The sequence below is a fragment of the Psammomys obesus genome, unplaced genomic scaffold, assembly GCF_907164565.1.
Source record: "Psammomys obesus unplaced genomic scaffold, mPsaObe1.curated_primary_1811, whole genome shotgun sequence".
Taxonomy (NCBI): Eukaryota; Metazoa; Chordata; class Mammalia; order Rodentia; family Muridae; genus Psammomys; species Psammomys obesus.
The window spans coordinates 48,067,959-48,083,515 of record NW_026585504.1 but is presented as its reverse complement, the minus strand read 5'-3'; the positions used below and the strand labels follow the sequence as shown (position 1 = coordinate 48,083,515).

At 37.5% G+C, this 15,557-nt stretch overlaps 1 protein-coding gene across 7 annotated transcripts in view; it reads left to right on the top strand.

Moving 5' to 3' along the window:
- Positions 1-15,557, top strand: part of Relch (RAB11 binding and LisH domain, coiled-coil and HEAT repeat containing) — an 86,146-nt gene that overhangs the window by 44,440 nt on the left and 26,149 nt on the right. For all 7 annotated transcript variants that reach the window (XM_055601303.1, XM_055601313.1, XM_055601296.1 and 4 more), the window contains 8 exons: positions 1,627-1,717; positions 3,951-4,022; positions 6,224-6,364; positions 6,711-6,875; positions 8,013-8,160; positions 11,049-11,205; positions 11,772-11,895; positions 14,098-14,146. In XM_055601303.1, the coding sequence (XP_055457278.1) occupies positions 1,627-1,717; positions 3,951-4,022; positions 6,224-6,364; positions 6,711-6,875; positions 8,013-8,160; positions 11,049-11,205; positions 11,772-11,895; positions 14,098-14,146 (947 nt within the window). The remainder of the gene's footprint in view (positions 1-1,626; positions 1,718-3,950; positions 4,023-6,223; positions 6,365-6,710; positions 6,876-8,012; positions 8,161-11,048; positions 11,206-11,771; positions 11,896-14,097; positions 14,147-15,557) is intronic.

Sequence of the window (15,557 nt, the reverse complement as noted above, 5' to 3'; positions counted from 1 at the left end):
TGTGTGTGTGTGTGTGTGTGTGTGTGTGTGTGTGTGTGTGTGTGTGTATGCTTCCATACATGTGTGTTCTGAGACAGGGTTTCTCTGTGTGTAGCCCCAGCTGCCCTGAACTCACTCTGTAGATCAGGCTGGCCACCAACTCACAGAAATCCGCCTGCCTCTGCCTTTGGAGGTGAAAAGCATGTACTATCATGCCCAGCTGAACATTTTACTTCTTAAGGTAGTCAATACACTTGCTTGATCAAAAACAGTCCCTTGAGCTCCTGCATGCAGGATGCTGTCAGATGGCAATTCCACTCTGCGCTATTTGTTTTTGACTGCTGCCTTTGCGGGCTGTATGAATGCTTCAGGAAGGATCTCTTCCAGGTAGCTCTGCCCCGTCCACTGCTGTAGTTTTCACCTGACTGCTGTTGAAGGAACATACCTGACTCACTCAGAAACTGGTGTGATCCTGAGGAACCACATGGTGCTATACAAACATATTTGTAATGGGCAATAAAGTTTTGAAAGTACTATAGCCAGTGAACTTGTTCCTGTTCTTCTGCAGGAACTCTGAAAAATTAACAAAATGGCTTTCTTTCTTTCTCTATTTCTTTTAATGTGTGTTTTTGTTTTTGTTTGGGTTTTTTTGTTTTTGTTTTTTTTGACACAGGGAATCTCTGTGTGGCATTGGCTGTTGTTGACTCACTTTGTAGACCAGGGTGGCCTCAAACTCAGAGAGATCCACCTACCTCTGCCTTCTCAGTGCTGAGATTAAAGGCATGTGCTATCATAAGAAAATTGAGTAACTGCAATTAACAGACATTTATGGAACATATATGTATATGTATGTAGTTGGTACAAAAATAATCAGTTCTTAGAAATCTCTCTTGAGGAGGCAGGTGACAGAATATCTTTGTTATATTTCCTTTTATTTGCTTTAATTTACCTGGCTTCCTAAGGTGTATTGGGGGAGGGGTATAGAAAAATAAAAAAAGAAAAACTGTGAAATAGAAACAGGTGATATAAGTGAAAGGGAATTAGAGTTAGTAAAATTCACAAAGATGAGGCTCTGGATTTGGTCCTCAGCACTGTGAATGAAAAATAAAAGCAATATATATGTATATGTTCATATTTGTAAATCTGGATTTTAATGAGTAGAAAGTTTCTATAATACATAATAAAGACATTAACTTGACAAATTGAGAAACAACAGTAAGAATGCTTAGAATTGACTTTCCTGTTTGTTTGTTTTGATGTTTTTTTCAAAACAGGGTTCTCTGGGTAGCCTTGGCTGTCCTGGACTTACTTTGTAGACCTGCTGGCCTCAAACTCACAGAAATCCCTCTGCCTCCCTGGTTGTTGGGATTGCAGGGATGTGTGCCGAGCCTCTTGTTTGTTTTTTAATTTAGTTTGGTTTATTTTATTTTAATTTAATTTAATTTAATTTAAGACAGGGTCTCACCATGTAGCACTCGCTGGCCTGGAACTTGTAGACACCAGATTGTCCTCCCCTCACAAAGATCTGAGTACCTTGCCTCCTAAGCACTAAAGGGGGTGCTACCACTCCTGTTTAACTCCTTTTACTTGTGGTCATAGTTCTGTTTTGTAATGTACATACAAAATTTTTATCCTATTATTTCTCAGGCAAATGATCCTGACAGGTTGTGTGGCGTTTGCACGTCATGTCGGACCAACACGGGTAGAGGCTGAACTTTTACCACAGTGTTGGGAACAGGTAAGTTAACCATATGGCTTTCATAGTATTTTGTTCTTCTTATTCTTGAAGGTTTATATTTTCTTTTTAAAATGCTGTGAGATAATCCATGGAATGTAAATTATGGGCTACTGTCAATAGCCCAGGATATGGTTTACTTACACAAATAAATACTCTGGGATGCTTTGCTTTATTCATTCATTCAGCAGATACTTAGAAAACACAAATTCCCAAGCCAGGTACTAGTATAGTAACTAGGAAAACATTGTGAAGAAAAAGAAAGATATCTTAATGAGGAGATGAGCATAGACATGACGTGCTGTCTTGTGTTGGTATATGTGAAGAAAAACAAGGTAGGAGGTTGAACATAATTGAGCATATTGTCTTCCTCTGAGGAAGTGCCTTTGATCCAAGAGGCTGGGTACAGAGTAAAGAGCAGCAGGTACAAAGTCCCTGCAGTGTTTGTTTGATGAGCTAGAGGAAGAGGTAAAGTGTGTGTGTGTGTGTGTGTGTGTGTGTAGTAATAGTAGTGGTAGTACGTGTCTGTAATTTTAGTACTGGTGAGGCTCACCATCAAAAGATGATGTGAGTTCTAGGCCAACCTGAGCTATAATAGTGAATTCAAAGCAAACCTGGACTACTTTCTCAAAAGCACCGATAGATAAGGTAGATAGGTAGAGAGGGAGGAGAGAGAGGAAGGGAGGGAGGGAGGGAGATAGATAGATAGATAGATAATAATTTTTTAAAAGGTGTTAATTACAGTGCCACCAGGAGTCTATCACTGAATGGTTCTGGTGTGTTCAGAGAGTGTTATGTGCATCTCTGCATCTAATTTGAAGCTTAAAGCTTTTTTATTACCCCAACACAAATGTACTGCCACGGTTGCTGGGGCTACTATGGGTCTTTTAAATATCCATATGAATCTGCTTCTCATTTCTGTAAATAAGCCAGCTGGGATGTTTGTTTGTTTGTTTGTTTGTTTGTTTGTTTGTTTGTTTGTAACAGGGTTTCTCTGTGTAGCCTTGGTTATCCTGGAACTCACCTGTAGACCAGGCCAGCCTTAAACAGAGATCTGCCTGCCTCCCAAGTTCTGGAATTAAAGGCATGTGCCAACACTGCCTGGCTTTTAAAATAATTTAATGGTTCTATAGATTGATCTGGAGAGGATTTCTATCCTAATCATATAAGTTTCTATTCTGAGTTTAAGGTACCTTTCTATTAGTCAGAGTCTTAAACTATCTAACAACACTGGCTTAGAGTTTTCAGAACATACATTTTATGTTTCATTCCTAAGTACTTTAGTTGTAAAGCGAAAGAGAATCTTTTTTCCTTTGTTAATTGCAGAAATACAATTGATTTTGTGTGTGCTTAAACGAGACACAGCACACTAGACTGCAGAGGAACGAGATGAAGCTTCAAGTGCAGCACACTATGAAATTCAGTCTTACTCTAAGCAGAGCAATGGAAGTGGATTAAACTTAGCTCCAAGATATTAGTTCCACACATCTCTGCCATGTCTATCTTGTAACCTTTGTAATCAGGGATCAGGGCTACCTACCTTTAGTTTGTTGCCCAGTAGATTTCTATATAATTTCTTTTCCTTAATTTTAGGCATCCAAAACATTATTAAATTATGTCACCTTTTGATATGGGAAAATGAGAACAGATATACTCAAAGAAAGATTTATATTCTATGAAGAAGACATATAGGGACAAAACCCAGTATGTGTCTTTTTTTTTTTTTAGTTTAATGGAGTCAGCACATGGCAAAACTCCACTGTTTTGCATATACAAACAGGAAAGAAATCTTCTTAAAACAAAAACAGTTCTCATCTAGCTGGTTAAGTCATAATTAATCTGTTTGCTAGCCCTGTTAGAAAGAGACTAGTGTCTATCTCTAGCCATGTCTTTTAGGTCCAGAAGCAAGATTTTTCCAACTGCTTCTGTCACTAGGAAAGAATCTTGCTTCCTCTGACATCCTAAGAAAAGCCTAGTCCTAGGCAAACACATAATTTCTAGATACCTTACCAATTCTTCGTCTTTGATTTTCCCTTTTTTCTTTAACAGATATCCTTGTGCCTTGATGTTTAGACTGTCCTTCATTCCTTTATTCCTGATCCAGGTATTCCCAGAAGTGGGAAAGGAAGACAGTGTATTGTATTCTTAGCAGGATTATGGTGAAGAGTAATGGTCTTTTTGAAGAAGAGGGGGTGTGTTGCTTACTCTTGACTGATGTGCTTGTTTTTTACTCCAGATTAATCACAAATATCCAGAAAGACGTCTGCTTGTGGCAGAGTCCTGTGGAGCACTGGCACCTTACCTTCCTGTAAGAATTGTTTCCTTATTTTGTTTTTTTTTTCTCCCTATTTAGTAGTAAAGAGTATCTTGTCATATACTCTAACCCAAATTCTCTTAGCCATGTTATTTTAATAAAATAAAGAGATGGGGGGGAAAAGGCTTACGCTATTATAATTTTTTTTAAATAAGTGCTTTCTAATTGTTTGTGCATGCATATTAATATATTTAACTATTCTGGTGATTCTGCCAGTATGTTCTGAGAACCCTAGGAAGTTCCTTGTGGTTCTTTCAAAGAGGTGGATCTTTTTTTTTTTCTCTCTCTCTCTCATATACTTATACATACAGTGTTGGTACAGAACTAGTGGTGGGCAAGAGTGGTCCTGCATGGCACTGATCAGAGAGGTAGGGCTCAAATGTCCTGATAAGGATAGTATTCTTCACAGCTCCACCTTCCCAAAACAAGCTAGTTTCATTTAAAAAGAGAGAGAGAGATTTTGCTTAATCAGTGAAACTGTTAATTTTACCAATTTTAAGCCATAAATCTTTGTAATATGCTATGACACAAAAGCGAAAGTGATAATTGAACATACTTTGACAGCACACTGAGGTTTGGCAGGGTTTTCAGGAAAATCACTTATGTGTTTATTTGAGTACTGCGGGCAGTAACTGGTTTTTCCTGGGCTATCAGTTTTTCTCAGCAGAACCATAAACTGTCAAGCTATGTTTATTCAAACTTGGGTGTGTGACAGATATATTCATTTTCGTGAAGTTGCACTTGAAGTAAAACAAATAGACAAGTCTGTTTCCAGTGGTAAAAACTGATCTTAAGTGGTTTCTAGAATTGTGGGAAATTTTTATCTACCACTATTAGCTTTTAAATGCATAAAAACTTTTTAATAATATAAATTAGTAGATTTTTTTAATGACAAAATGTGCCACTTTTGAAGAAATCTACATAACTTTATGTAAGAAAAACCTAAGAAAACTTTAGGTTTTCTTTCCCAAATGAATAAGGTATATGTTAACAGAAACATTCAGTCTGAAGTGGAGCAATGAAATTTTAAGTATCATTATTAGTTATGGGGTTTGGTTTGGTTTGGTTTGGTTTGGTTTGGTTTGGTTTGGTTTGGTTTGGTTTGGTTTGGTTTGGTTTGGTTTGGTTTGGTTTGGTTTTTGTGAGAATCATTCTCATTATAATCCTGGACAATCTGAAACCTGCTATGTAGAAGATGACCTTGAACTTCTGATCCTTCTGCATCCACCACCCATGTGCTGAAATTACAGGTTTACATCAATACAACCAGCTCACAGTTTTAAATGTTTGTGGGCACAGTGGTGCACACCTGTAATGGTAGCACTCAGAGAGGCAGAGGCAGGCGGATCTCTGTGAATTCAAGGCCAGCCTGGTCTACAAAGGGAGTCCAGGACATCAAGGCTACACAGAGACACCTTGTCTCAAAAAAAAAAAAAAAAACAAATAAAAAAATGTTTGTGTTGTTCACTTGAGAAGACTTAAGGAAAAATCAAAACAAATGCCAGATCTTTGTTTTTATTTTATATCTTGAAGGTGCCAAAACAAGTTTAGGCTTGATTAATCTTATAACTTAAGCAAGTTTCAGTAACTACAAAGGGGTGTGAACTTGGATATTAGTAGCCTAATTAAGTGTGAAGGCAGTGATAGGGGCTACATATATGAATGCAGGTGACCAAGGAGGCAATATGCTACATCTGTGGTGAGAGTTAACAGGTGGTTGTGAGCTGCTGACAGGGGTGCTGGGAACAGAATAACAACATTCCAGTGTTCTTAACTTCTGAGCTGTCTTCTCAGCTTCTGATAACTTTATTTTAATCTCAGCCTTTAATTAAGATTCTTTAGCATAACTGGAGAGAGTAGTGTGGGATGTTGGAGGTTTAGCCCAGTGCTTGAGCCATGCCTGGCACTCATGAAGCTCTGAGTTCCCAGCCTTCACACCAGATGTCTCACAGCCACCTATAACTCCAGTGCTAGGGTCTCCAACACTCTCTTCTGGCTACCATGGGCATTGGCCTACTGTGCACAACCACCCCCCCACCTCTCTCTCACACACGCACAGCACATACACACACATACAGTATTTATGAATAAAAATAAATTGAATTAAAAGTAAGCTAAGGTACAACATCATTAAATATTACCATATTAAATAGCAGCATAAATAAATCATTAAATAACATATTGGTTATTTTCAGAAAGAAATCCGTAGCTCCTTGGTTCTTTCAATGCTGCAACAGATGTTAATGGAAGATAAGGCAGATTTGGTAAGAGAAGCTGTGATCAAAAGCCTAGGTATCATTATGGGCTACATTGATGATCCTGACAAATATCAACAGGTATGTTTTTTTAGCAGGAACTGCTTTTTCCCTATTATAAATTCCAAGTAATGTACTGATTCAAACACTTGGCAGTCTGCAGGCGAGATGGTGTAAAGATGTAGTCAGCGAGAATGACAGCTACTTTTACTCCAGCAGCTGTCAGGAAGCTGGAAATGAGTGTGCATATTTTCCAACCCATCTCTACCTACTCATGGATACATTAACACTTAATATTTTCTGAATTTCTTGAAATACATATTTGCTGCATTTTATTAGGTTTTTTGTTTGTTTTTTTGTTTGTTTGTTTCTTTGTTTTTGGAAAGTTATTCTTTTAACAATTGCCACTTGCCTGTTTGTTTTTCAGGGCTTTGAATTGTTGCTTTCGGCCCTGGGTGATCCCTCAGAAAGAGTCGTTAGTGCAACACACCAAGTATTTTTACCAGCTTATGCTGCATGGACGACTGAACTTGGAAATTTGCAGTCTCATCTTATACCTACACTACTGAGCAAGATTGAAAAGCTTCTCAGGGTGAGTTCTTCCCTTGTTTTATACAGCTCCTAACAGCTTAAAGGGCCCATTCTAGACCATCTTAGAGAAATACCGGGAGCAGACACAAATAGTCTAACACATCACTACTAAAGAGAGATTTCAGAGGCTAGAAGAGAGGGGGACACAGTGAGCACTTGTTAGGTGAATTAGCACATTCCTGGCTATAGTACAAACATTATTCACAAAACCAATTCTTCCCGGATTCTCTGAGGACATGACTGTTTTACATAATACATCAGCTCCAGTTTCAGGTTGCAGAGATGACTAAATGCTCAGTCTCTGTTTTCTTCTGTAAGTATGCTTTTTCCAACATACACTCTTAAAGAGAACTTCATTTTGCTCAGGTAGAAGAGTTGAGGAAAAGTTGAGAAGTAGTAGACACTTTAGAATTTGCATTCTAAATGTTTCTTGAGAGGCTATCGGAGAAGCTAATATTTCATGAATGCCTGTATATACTGCTAAGATCTTAGATTTAAAAAAAAAAAAAAAAGAGCTGTTTCACTCTTAGAACCCTTTGAAATTTATCTTGTGTATTAAACAGAAATAAGGATTTGATGCTTAAGTAATCTCTCAGGGTCCCCAGCTGTCAAACAACAGTTGATAATTGGTTTCTGACTCCATACTCTTATGCTTTGTGCTTTATAAGGTTTTTTTTTTTCTTCTCTTAAATCATACAGGTATTCAGTTGGTAACCTCATATGTATATGTATATTTGTTTAAATCTAAAAAGTGGCTGTTCATTCTAAATTTCACAGTGGACACTTTAAGACAAAGTAGCTTGTTCAATAAATCTAGAGGGTTTTTTTTGGTTTTTGTTGTTTTTAATTTTTCAAGACAGGGTTTCTCTGTGTAGAGCTGGCTTTCCTGGGCTCACCTTGTAGACCAGATTGGCTTCAAACTCACAGAGATCCGCCTGCCTCTGCCTCCCCAAGTGCTAGGATTGAAGGCATGCATATTTAAGTATTTGCATTCTTTCTATCTGATAATTAATCAGGCCTTGCTTTTTGTGTACTTTGTTATGGTTAAATGTTTATTTGCCATAGAAAAGGAGTCAAATATCTAACTTACAGTGTGATTTCAAGAGCCTAAGATTACCTCCCACCATTTATGTTTTAGGAAGGAGAGCATGGGCTGGATGAGCACAAGCTCCACATGTACCTTTCTGCCTTGCAGTCCTTGATCCCATCTCTCTTCGCGTTAGTGCTGCAGAATGCTCCTTTCTCCAGCAAAGCCAAGCTGCATGGTGAAGCACCACAAATCGAAGGTATTGGACCCAGGTCTTGAAGGAAGGTATAGAGTATTGCCAGTTTAGCTTCCCAAAGAGTAGTTTTTATTCTAATCATTATATGTCAGCACAGTTACTAGAATGTCCTGTATGAGTAATATATAGAATCTTATGTTCAGAGATTATTAAAGCCTCTGATTAATGTTATAATTTCATCTTTTATGAGTGTAAGTCATGCGAGATTATTCTGTAATATTTATGCTTCTATTAACCACTGGCTAGATGGGTTGCTTGGTTGCTTGGCTTTGCTTGTTTGTTAGTTATATAGGGTAAAATAAAAAATAATTATAATGTTTGATAGTAAATATAATTTCCTGCTGTGTTCATGGTAAGAAGAAACAGGCATGTGGCAAGATTTTCTTTTTTGCCCTCTATAGAAAGAAAATGACTTACCTTCAGAAACTCATGAAGTCAGGCTGGGAATACAGTTGACAGAATGTTTGCCTAATACATGAGCAGCAGTACTAGGTTCAATCCCCAGGACTGGGGTTGGGGTGAAAGAAAAAAAGTACATTAAGTCACTCTCTCAGTAGCCAATAAATGACCTTTGCTGTGTAGCAGGTGATTGACAGTCGCATGCACCTAAGCAGAAAACCTTAGGAAAGGCTGTACACAGGCTGTTCTTATATACTTTTTTAGCATTTTCAAGTTTGTGAAGTTATATGTGCTTCTTACTGGCTTCTGATAAAAAATTCTTGTTTTGAGGATAATTTTTTAAAAAATCAGAATTCATAAGATAAAGATTTGGAAGATGAGACTCCTTAAGAATTCATAGCTAAGAGTTGGGGAGATGGCTCAATGTTTATAAAAGGACTGACTGTTCTTCCAGAGGTCCTGGGTTCAATTCCCAGCAATCACATGGTGTCTTACAACCATCTATAATGTGATCAAATGCTCTCTTCTGGTGATGCAGGCATACATGCAGGTAGAGCACTCAAATACATAAAATAAATAAATCTTTAAAAAGAAATTTAGAAAAGAAATATAAAAAAAAAGTTTATATTAAAAAAAGAAGAATTCACAGCTAGCCAAGCGTGGTGGCGCACACCTTTAATCTCAGGGCTTGAGAGGCAGGTGGGAGCTCTGCAAGTTTAAGGCTAGCCAGCCAGAGCTACACAGTGAAACCTGGTCATGAAAAAAATTTTACCAGACATGGTGGTACAGGTGACTTTAAATCCCAACACTCAGCAGGCAGAGGCAGGCAGATCTCTGAGTTCAGGCCAGCCTGGTCTACAAAGTGAGTTCCAAAAAAGGCAGGGCTATACACAGAAACCCTGTCGTGAAAAAACAAAAAATAAAGATAGATAGATAGATAGATAGATAGATAGATAGATAGATAGATAGATAGATAATTCTGCCACCCACTGAAGTACTTCTTGTTCTTCTAATTCCTTCCTCCTCTTCCTAGTTGGCTGTTTTTTTACTGAAGTCTTAACAAAGTACCTTAGGCCAAGTATCTTAAACAACAAAAATATGTCATCTCATAGCTCTGCAGGACAGAAGGTATTAGAAGAGTAAGGACCTTCTGAGAACTTCCTTAGATATTAGAGACCCCACCCACTATATGAGCTCACTCTGTCTGAATACACCTATAGCAATCTTATTTCCAAACAGAAGACTTAGGAGAAGTGTACAGAGACTAGCCCAGCCTATATATGTGCTATCATTCTTTGTGTATTAACAAACTATTCCTTGAATGCCAGCTCTTGCCATCCACTTATTGTTTTGCCATTCTGAACATACTCCTTATTTATGTAACTGTTGTTTCTTGTGATTGTCTTTATTATGCCAAATAAAAATCTTTTGCTTTAGTTACTGTTGCTGTACCTCTTTGGCTGTTTCTCATTGTTATTAACTTAAACAGACTGAATTTTTTTTTATTAATTACACTTTATTCATTTTGTATCCCCCCATAAGCTCCTCCCCTCCCTATCCCACCCTCCCTCCCCTTTCTGCATGCATGCCACTCCCCAAGTCCACTGACAGGGGAGGTTCTCCTCTTCTTTCTGATCTTAGTCTATCAGTTCTCATCAAAAGTGGCTGCATTGTCCTCTACTGTGGCCTAGTAAGGCTGCTCCCCCCTCAGGGGGAAGTGATCAAAGAGCAGGCCAATCAGATTATGTCAGAGGCAGTCCCTCTTCCCATTACTGTGTAACCCACTTGGACACTGAACTGCCATGGGCTACACCTGTGCAGGGGTTCCAGGTCATCTCCACGAATAGTCCTTTGTTGGAGTATGATTTTCTGGGAAATTCCCTGTGTTCAAATTATCTTGTTCTGTTGCTCTGCTTGTGGAGTTCCCGTCCCCTCCAGCTCTTATTATTTCCCACTTCTTACATAAAATTCCATTCACTCTGCCCATCAGTTGTCCATCAGGCTCAGCATCTGCTTTGACAGTCTATACTGCAGAAGCTTTCAGAGGCCCTCTGAATTTTTTTTTAATAGAACATTTATTGTTGAAAATTAAGTACTAAAGAAATTTGTTCAGCTGAGATTTTAATATTTTTACATCATTTTTTCTCCTATGAAACTTATTTTTCCTGCTTTTAACTTCAGTCCCTAAAGAATATCTTTTACTATATTATTTCATTGGCATAAACAAAATCATAGAATTATATGTGTTTTTTTTTTTAACTAAATCGATGGTTTTTATTGGAGTCTTTGAACAAATTTCAATTTAACCTACATTAATGTAACTTTCATTTATTAAATGGGGGGGTCTCAAAATCTCCTTCATGTTTGATATTTAGAGTTTATAACAAGCTAGTTAAGTATCAGAATGAAGGCCTTATTTTACTTTGGACAGAATAGCTAAGTGCTCAAACTAGTTTTTACTGTGTGATTTATTTTGCTTCTGTCATTTACAGTGACTAGGTTCCCCCGGCCTATGTCACCTCTGCAAGATGTGTCTACTATTATTGGAAGTCGTGAGCAATTGGCAGTGCTGCTACAACTTTATGATTACCAGCTGGAACATGAGGGCACAACAGGCTGGGAGAGTTTGCTATGGGTTGTCAATCAATTGTAAGTTACCACCTCTGTGTCCATTTTACATTAAACTAGCTTAATGGAAATTAGCTCATATTTATGCTTAAGACAGAGAGAAAGTTTATAAAATAGATTTAATTTAACAAACATAAATTGGCATCTTCAGTAGCAAAGGTTGGAAGGCAATACTTTCACTGATTATGTAATGTTCTGTGAAGACTGCATCTTAATTATGTCAGAACTGATCTGCTGCCTTGAGTGGTAGTAGAAGTAAGGGATTTTGAACTGTATCCTAATTTATTAGTTTTGAGTCTAGAATGGATCCTGTGTAAACCAAGGTTTTGTGATGTATCAAATCCATGATTTTGAATCCCATGAATTTCACATGCAGGGGATTCTGTATTTTATAGCAGGCAGTTAAAACTGATATTTGAAGAGGTGGTCTAGTAGAGTACATTCTTGATTTCAAAGGGTCTGAAACCTGTCCTTTACTTACAGAGAAAGAACACAGGGAAGGTTTTCAGATCTATACTGTTGCAGGAAGTAGAACAGAGAAAGTCGTTTACATATGGCCTGCTGTTTTTCTCTCCTTTCACATTCAGGTTGCCACAGCTTATAGAAATAGTGGGCAAAATTAATGTCACCTCAACTGCCTGTGTCCATGAATTCTCCAGATTTTTCTGGCGTCTTTGCCGGACATTTGGCAAAATTTTTACAAACACTAAGGTAAATACTTGTATTTCCTCTTTTCTTATATTTAAGAAACAGAGTTGTAATATGATAATGCTTTAACAAAATAAATAACAGAAGTCTTCTTTATCTTTTAGCATCTTTAATGTCTTAGAATAGTGCTAAGTGAATTTCAGTAGTATATTTAGCCTCAGCTTAGGGTATTCTTGAGATTTTGTTAATATCATTTGCCACAGTAGATCTATCAAAGACTTTTACCATAGGCATATCAGCTGGAGAAAACAAACCAACCTTTGAGTAATGATCAAGTTTTTTGCCATATATCACAGATTTTGGAAGTGACTGTCCCTGTAGCACCTGATTAAAATCTGAGGTGATTAGCCACAGCAGCCTATCAAAGTTGTCCCAAGGGTACCACTTCTTAGAAACACCATGGACACTCAAATGTGTGTCTCAGTCATTACCACACTGTGGTTTGTCACAGTGGCCTTCACTGCTTATTGTTTTAGGTGTTAAAATTGGAGGTCACTTGAATCCAACTTCTTCAATTTTATTAATCCAGTTGTGTTCATATTTATTGATAGGCTAGGTGCTCAGAGAACGAATTTTAAAGGGTGTTTGCGATGACTAGATTTTCATCAAGGACTCACATAGAAAACACTAAGTTTCTTCTCTGTATCATTAAGTCTGTTTTATTTCAGTATTTAAAGCAGAAAACTATTTTGTAATAAACACAACAAAATTCAGCTGCTCAGCTCTATGACTTTTAATAAGTTAAATAACCTATTATTAGTGTTTTGTGAAATGAAGACATTCAATCTTAGCTATGATTCTGTACATTAATCTTTTCCCAGTGCTCTTCCTCATAATCTGCAGTAAAGTGTAAATTAATATGACTGAGATGCTGACAGGAAAACAAACACTAGATATTCACATTAACATAGAGAAAGCAAAATGTTCTTAACTCTTCATCAGTCTGTTTCTAATGTCAGCAGAAATTGCTCAACAGTTCCTAAATAAACAGCTGTGTGTCTTTGGAAAAATAAGTGGGAGCCACTTAAGCATTGAACACTGCAGAATTATCAGTGGTTTGAACTCTGTGATAATTAAAAAAAAAAAAAAAAAGAACAACTGAAATAAGCATTTGTTGTAGCTTAAGATACTAAAGTAAAATTCCTTGTTTGAAGTTCAATTTTGAAGTTTATTTTGAAGAAATTGATAATGGATTGTGATGGATTTCACATTTAGAATATGCTAGCCATGAAAATTCTAAATGAGTGGAATTTTCTTTTATTCCTTTCAAATACAGCCTGATGCTTTTTTCCAATAATTGTAATCATATATGGTGATATAATATTTAATCAGATAATAGTATACAAATGAACTTTGTGATCACTAAATTTAGATTTTGGAGGCAGTTATTTTTAAGTACTTAAAAACTTTTTGAAATTTTTTTTTTTTTTCTTTTTAGTTACATTTTGTTAACTCTGTGTCCCAGCTGTATCCCGCTCCCTCATTCCCTCCCCAACCCCACACTCCCTCCCTGGTCTCCTCCCTGCCCCTTTCCAAGTCCCCTGATAGGGGAGGACCTCCTCCCCTTTCATCTGACCCTGTTTTATCAGGTATCTTCAGGGCTGGCTGCAAAGTCCTCCTCTGTGGCCTAACAGACTGCTCCTCCCCTGGGGTGGGGGTCAAACAGCCTGCCCTTGAGATCCTATTAGAAATAGTCCGTGTTCCCCTTACTTTGGAAAACTACTTGGTTACTGAGCTACCACAGGCCACATCGGAGCAGAAGTTCTAGGTTATATCCATAGATGGTCCTTGGTTGAGTGTCAGTCTCAGAAAAGACCCTGTGCCCAGATATATTTGGTCCTTGTAGAGCTCCTATCCTTTCCCTATCATACTAACTTCCCTTCTTTCATATGATTCCCTGCACTCTGCCGAGGGTTTGGTTATGAGTCTTAGTGTCTGCTTTGAAACACTGCTAGGTAGGAAATTATTTTAACAAAAGAAACCAAAAGCTATTCTGTAAAAAATGCTTTTTGACCTTAATTGACTTTTATCCTAAAAGGTCCTGCTTTCAGGCTCTTTTTTTCATCTTTTATCTTGAACCTGTTAATTAAACATAATGTATTTCTGACCATTTCAGTAGCCTATTAAGCAAAATAAGTAGCTGTATCAGTAATATATATATATATATATTGCCACTGATCAATCCATGGGTCTTCCATTGCTTAGGTAAAACCCCAGTTCCAGGAGATTTTAAGACTCTCTGAGGAAAACATTGGTAAGTATGTCCATTTATTACTTTAAAAAAACAGTGAGCCTTTTTATTCAGGAAAAATACTATATTAAGTATCTGAAAATTATATATAAACTAGGAAGAGTAATTGAAAAAGAAAGCGTGTCATGAAGTGCATGCTATTCCCACTGAGCCGTGTCAGTTATCTTCCTCATTTTGATTTTAAATAACTACCTTAATTGTGACCAAACTAACCTGTTGTTATAAAGAAAGAAAATACCAACCATTTGATTTTACCAATGAAAACTCAGGAGCCAGATGCTGAGGTGAAAGCTTGAGAGGCAGAGAAAGCACCCAGCTGACTTTCCTACACAGCCAAAGTCCCAGAAAGAAAAAGCTAAAAGCCAAAGAGCTTGCTAGCTCAGCCAACAGCCCTGGAGGAGAAAGCCAAAAGCCCCAGAGCCCCAGAGCCAAAGAAGTAAAGAGTTGAAGAGCTCCTTCTTCTTCATGCTGTCTTAAATATCCTCCTCTCAAAGCCCTCCTTTCTCTTAATCCCTATCAGCTGGTTTCTTGCTCTGCCTCTTAACCTAGGGTTAACTTTATTAAATCCTGTGTACCGAAAGTGCTTGGATTAAAGCTGTGCTCTAGGGCAGAGCCACACCATAACCACCTGCTTACAATAAACAGAAAGTTGTTGGATTAAAAGTATTTGTTAGGGCTGAGGCACACCAAACAATAACAGGTTTTTTACAGTTCACAATCTTGGGGTTCACAATGGGATCAAATGTCCTGCAACACTAACCTAAGGCCAAGTTTCACACACTAGGTGCTTAATATTTAGAGTGTGCCATAGTGTGCACAGAATACTTCTCCTTACAAAAGAAGCAGCATTAAACTAACAGTGGGAAACAATGAAGGGTATGTAAGGGTTTTTTTTTCTTTTTTTTATTTATTATTTATACAGTGTTCTGCCTGCATACGTGCCTACACAGCAGAAGAGGGCACCAAATCTCACCATAGATCGTATAAGCCACCATGTGGTTGCTAGGAATTGAACTCAGGACCTTTGAAAGAACAGCCAGTGCTCTTAACCTCTGTGGCATCTCTCCAGCCCCCGACAGGGTTTTTTGTTTTGGTTTTGTTTTGGTTTTTTGTTTTATGAAACAGAAAATTTAAAGAAACTATAGATCTGTGTGATCAGACATTGCATTGATCATTTTCACCCATCTGCCTTAGACAGTGCAGTTACAGTGTCATTCTGTGCCAGCCAGCTTCACTGGCCTAAGAAAATGATTATGTATACATCTTGTATCCCTGTGTATTTTTTTCATTTTGAGACTAAATTATAAAAAATATTAAATGGAATATGTAGCAACTAACACTTCATTGATCTTGTATGCATAAAGATCTTACCTTATTAATCTGATTTAGTGGTCTAGAAAATTAAATTTCTAGT